The sequence below is a fragment of the Corvus kubaryi genome, unplaced genomic scaffold, assembly GCF_017639235.1.
Source record: "Corvus kubaryi isolate FWS band 111438036 unplaced genomic scaffold, C.kubaryi_AGA036_p1.0 37265, whole genome shotgun sequence".
NCBI lineage: Eukaryota > Metazoa > Chordata > Aves > Passeriformes > Corvidae > Corvus > Corvus kubaryi.
The window spans coordinates 2,381,933-2,387,451 of NW_024581080.1; the positions used below are offsets into that span (position 1 = coordinate 2,381,933).

General features: G+C 57.4%; 1 protein-coding gene across 2 annotated transcripts in view; it reads left to right on the plus strand.

Annotated features, from left to right (window-relative positions):
* Nucleotides 1-1,013: 1,013 nt before the first annotated feature.
* The window catches only part of UNC5D (unc-5 netrin receptor D), a 91,183-nt gene continuing 86,677 nt past the window's right edge, over nt 1,014-5,519 (plus strand). For both annotated transcript variants that reach the window (XM_042024875.1, XM_042024876.1), the window contains exon 1: nt 1,014-1,365. In XM_042024875.1, the coding sequence (XP_041880809.1) occupies nt 1,287-1,365 (79 nt within the window). In that variant the 5' untranslated portion in view covers nt 1,014-1,286. The remainder of the gene's footprint in view (nt 1,366-5,519) is intronic.

Consider the following 5,519-nt stretch of genomic DNA (forward strand, 5'->3'; position numbering starts at 1 on the left):
AATTCCTTGCAGGCGCCACGATGCAATCATGGCCGAGCTGCTCCTGCCCTGTGCTGTGGGAATCTCCACCCCAGGTCTCATTCTGGGCCTTTTCCTGCCCCGTTGCTGCAGAGTTTGTGTCCCTCAGAAGCTCTGACCCTCCACATTCACTGTGGCTTCTCCCCTTTCCTCTCCCTCTCTGCCCGTTGCAAAGAAAACACCACTGATCCCCGAATCCTGTGCCCTGGCTGGATCCAAGGACAGAGCCTGGCAGAGCTGCAGTTCTTTATGACCACAGTCCCTCCTCCATCCATCCCCTTTCCTTCAGGTGCTGCCTTTGCTTCCCAACCTCTCAGTGATCGGATTTATCCAGAGCAGAGCAGCTGTGGTTTCACTCGAGCAGAGCCAGGATTTTTTGGCCTTGGACCCTCGTGGTGTGTCCTCATCAGGTGTAATAAAAATACTGGTGTGCAATTAGCTGGGGAAGGGAAACTGCTGCCGCTGGCAAGAAACAAGAATTTCAGATCACAGCCCCCTGCAATATTGATAAGAACAGCCCAGAATGGGGGGGATGGGCTTGGGGGGCTTTTTCATCCCATTCCTGGTCACAGAAACGGTTTTTTTAGGCGTTTGGGGACAAATGTGCAAGTTTAAAAGGTAGAGCAATTTGGGGAGAGTGCAGAGGGGCAGGAGGGAGGGCACAGGGCCACACCTGGGTGTCACAGCCTGACCCCGGGGCTCCAGGGGGAAGGGCTGGGGCTGGTTCCAGCGGCTCTCCCGGGCCGGGGCTGGCGGGTCCCGCACCCCTGGGGGGGCCTCAGTGCAGGGCGGGGCCCTGGGCGTGTCCCCATCCCGCGCACCCGGGCGCGTCCCTGCGCACCTGGGCGTGTTGCAGCTCACCTGGGTGCCCCTCCCCCGCCGCACCTTGGGTGGGGGGTCTCGCGTGTCCCCTCCCCCCCACCTGTGCGCGCGCCGCCGACACGACCCGCCCCGCGCGCCCCTAATTGGCTGCGGGGGGAGGGGCGGCTCATTAGTGATGCGGGCGCGCGCCGCGGCCCCGGAGTCGGCGGCGGCCGGAGCGGGGAGCGGAGCCCGCATCGCATCCCCGGGAGCCGCATCCCCCGGACCCCAACAGCGAGGCAGAGCGGGGGAGAGGAGCGGGGAAAACCGCCCAAAAAGCCCCCAGTCCCCAGCGAATTCTCTGGCTGGAGCTCGGCTCCGGAGGGAGCGGGAGCGGCTCCGCATCCCTGGCTCCGCATCCCCGGGGCTCCGCATCCCCGCTCCATCCTCGGCGCTGCGGGTTCAGCATGGGCGGGGGAGCCCCGCGCCTGCACCGGCGGCTGCTGCTGCTGCTGGGGCTGTGCAGCTGGACGGCCGCGCTGCGAGGTAAGCGGGGCTCGTTCTGCCTTCGCCGGGGCGACTTTGGGGCGCGGGGCTCCCACCGGTTGCTCCGGAGCGGGGGAAGCGCCGGCGGATGGCGGAGCGGGGACGAGAGAGCGGGAGCAGCGCAGGGCGGGGGGGATGGCGGGGACCCGCCGGAGAAACACCCGCATCCCACCTCCCGGAGAGACACCCGCACCGCTGCGGGGACCGGAGGCGACGGCGCCTGGCTGCGCTGCGGGGTCTCGGGGTGGTCCCGGCGGTGGTCGCGGCCGTTCAGGTCCTTGGAGCGCGGAGCATCCCCCGCAGGCTGCGGTTTCGGGCAGGGAGCGCTCCGCGCGGTGCGGTGCAGCCGCAGCAGCGTCCGTGGGCATCCCGCGGGGCGCGCAGCCGGGGCTGGCTCTGCTCCCGGGCTGGCTCTGGGCCCGGGTACCGCTCGGGCTGTCCCGGGATGGGCGTCGGGAGGCTCAGGGACCCCGCCGGGCAGCGCGGTCTCATCCCTGTGAGGCAGCGCGGGTGCCTCCGGCTGATGGGAGCACTGGGGTTGATGTTTTCCATGTGCAAGGCAGGCACTGGAGATGCTCCGAGTCCTTCTTTTTTTATATTTTTATGTAACTTTTTCCCGGTAAATCACCGGAGCGCAGTAACCTCTGCAGGGCAGCCAGCCAGGGGATGTCACCAGCCCTCATCGCCCGGCGTCCCGCAGCTCGGCGGGGCTGGCTGGGCTTCTCCGGCTGCTGGAAGTGCGGGACTGTGCGGGCGGGGATTCCGTTCTCCCTCTCGGAGGAAGGCACCTGCTGGCGATGAGGCAAGCTCTGTGTTTGGGCTCTGTCAGGCTCATCACAAACCGCTCGTTCCTACACAATGCAGCGATCAGACTTTGTGGCTCCTCAAAGATCCCTCTCGCTGCTTCGGCACCAGTGGAACTCTCTCTTCGCACACCCGGCGTGTCTGCGGTTCCGTTTTCCTTTGTATGGAAATTTTTGGGCTCTGGTGTTTGGGCTCTGGTGTCTGTAGGGAAACCCATGCTCAGGAAGCCACGGGCTTGTGGCGCCTCGCCACAGGTCCTGGAGCCTCCCCGGCCACCTCAGCTGCCCGGACCTCTCACTGAATTACGGCTCCAGCAGCGGGAAAGCCGAGAGGCTTTCGTGTAACAGACAAAATGTGCCTTTTTGGGGTGCTTTGTGGGGGGGGGAAAGAACCCAACCAAGCACCGGTTTGTAGGACAGTGAAATAAATGATGGGAATAGAATGAAAAAGAATATTTCCTAATTTTTAAGAAATATTTTGATCAAGAAGCATCGGTGCCTGCACAGGGATAGGCGTGTGCCTAAGTCAGTGATGTGGGGTGCTCGGAGCCTTCTGTGTCTCCCACCGGGGGAACCTTTGGCAGCTCTGGCTCTGCGGGAAGCGTGGTCAGGAGCTGGAATTTCAGACCGCGGAGCTGCAGGATGCTTCTGTTGCTGCCACGTAACAAATTTCACTCTTAATTAAAACTCGCCAGGTTGGACGTTCCAAGCTCTGGGCTGGGGCAGAGTTTTGGGCGTCGTCGTGAGGCAGAACAGCAATTTTGGGGCAGTTTGGTGTCGGTGCTGGTGCTCCCTGGTGTTGTTCACTGGCAGCTCTGGCTGAAGCAGTTAAAGCTCAGCTCCAGCCCCAGAGCTGTGAGATTTTAGTTTATGAAGTTGTCTCAAAGCTGCCTCAGAGACAGATTGTGCTCAGGTTTCTGTTCTGAGCAGGGATTAAAGACAAATGGAATGGTTGTGGAAACCCCTGGCACGGCATTTTCAATCTGTTGGAATGAATATACATGGATGGCTCTGGGCTTTTGTTTTTACGGGAAAAAATTGCCCAGACGGGATGGTAATTGGAGCAGAGAGTCACTAATATTTATTATGTCCTTGATGCCTCGAAACTAATTTTGAGTTGTGCATCTCTGCATAAAGATGTCTCTGAACCTGAGCGTTAATATTCTGCTGCATCTTGATCCCGAAGCCTGGAGCTCTGTCTTACACGGCGTTCATGGATCTGAGTGGATTTGGTGCTAAATGAGCATTGTTTGGGATTTTCCTGTTTCCACAGCGCGGCTCTCACTGCACAGCTCGGGCACCGCGGGGTTTGTGGTGATAAAATGAAGCCACCTAATGGAGTGGGGTGGGTCTGTGGGCAGGGAGCTGCTGGAGCAGAGATCTCTGAACGTTCCTGTTGGTTTGAGGGGTTTTTAATGGCTTTTTTTGCCGTGGGAAGCAGCGATCACCTGCTGCTCAGAGAGCTGCGTGTTTACAGGGGTGCTGTGCAGCAGGACAAACCAGGCTCTGGAGGAACAATGCTCAGTTTGGGTGAAAACAGCAGCTTCTACTGATGTGGAAATAAATCTGGTGGTGAGGACAGGACTTGGGGTGTCAGTTGTGTCCAGACTGCCCCTTTTGTCTTGCATTTAATTATGTAAATCAGATGAACCCCCAGTTATTTCATCATAAACAGGCTGGGATTTCATTGTGTGCCTGAGGATCCTCGCCCAGACCTCGGCCATGCCCAGCCCGGGGCTGTGCAGGAGCCCCCAGGGACGCTCTGGGGGCTGCTGGTGGTTGGCCATGCCCAGTTCTGCTCTGGGGGAAGGTTTTGGGGTGCCCCATTCCCCATCCCAGGGGTGTGGGTTGTTCCTGGTGCTCTGTCAGGCTGTCCCAGGCTCTCTGCTCCCACAGCCTGGTGACAGTGAAGGTGTCTGGGGACGTTCAGCAGTGCTGGCTGGGACATTTCTACTGTGCCAGCCCCAGCTGAGGGCACAGGTGTCCCTACATTGATTTATCTCTCCCAAAATCTGTCAATACCCCCACCGGGTGTGGGCTTGGCACAACACAAACACAAATCCAGGCAGAACCTGGGTGCTGCTGGAGCCTCTCCTGCCTCTGCTCGAGTCGCTCCATCCAGATAGCGCTGGATTTTTGTCTCCTTAAAATCGCAGCCACGTGCTCTGCTCCGAGCCATCCTCCCGCTCCCCTGCAGGGTCTCATGTGGGCTTCTCTGGCAATATTTTCATTATTTAACTTCGGAGCTTCCCAGGAAATCAGCTCCCTTCCTTGTGGGTTCAGGAGCTGCACGGGGCCCGTTTCCCAGCTCCCATTTCCTGGCTCCCCAGGGTGACCCGGCCGTGGTGTGGGTGGTGGAGCTCTGCTGTCCTTTCACAGGTAGGGACACTCAGGGTTTGAAACAAACATTATTTTCTCAGCACCGTGGGGAATTTGGGGACTCTCAAAAGAGCAGGATGGCAGAACTGGGTGTGCAGGATGCAGGGGTTCATGGTTTGGAATTATTTTGTTGAGGCTTCTGTTCAGTCCTGTATTTTTTCTGCATTTATTGCTATGTTTGTGATGCGTTGTAACAGTTTGGGAGAGAATTCAGAGAACATGGCAAAGTCTGACTTTGGACAGGAATATGCTCAGGTTTTGTCTGGATTAGAGCACTGATCCTCGTGTTTTGTTCTGCTGGAGTGTGTTCCAGACATAAATAATGTGATTTATGCTAAGATGGAAAATCACAGAGCAAAGGAGGCCTCAGGGCCACGGGCTGTGTATTTGCTGTATTTTTAGTCCTGCTTCTGGTTGAAGGTGGAGTCTGAGGGAAAGAGCAGAATGTTGACACCAGAGGCTGCTGTTTCAGAGGGTTTGGGATGCTGCTGGAGCAGATGGTCACATTCATCTGCCTCAAACACAAAAACGGTTCATTTTCTATTTATACTTTTTAATGGTCTGGTTGTGCCACGTGGCCTTGGCTCAGGGCAGGAGTGCCGCTGAGTGTGGAGGGTTTGTGTCCCATCGGCTCTCGCTGGGGTCAAAAAATCACATTTTGGGCCACCCTGCAGGCAGGGGTTCAATGCCATGGAGGAGCCTGGGCACCCTGAATTCACCTGCACAGAGGTGATGAATGTTTTCATCACCTTCCCCTCCCCTCCCCCCCTTTGGAACCATTCAAAAATGTTCTTAAGAAAGAGACTGTTATTAAATCCAGTGACTTGCCCAATATTGTTTAGTGCCAAGTACTTTTAGGAATTTCCGTGCAGGGAATTGCACTTAATTACACTTAGACACCATCATCCCTAATCAATTTTTTTCCATGGCTGCTGCTGTGGGCATTTTTGCCTTTTTTTTTTTTTTTTTTTT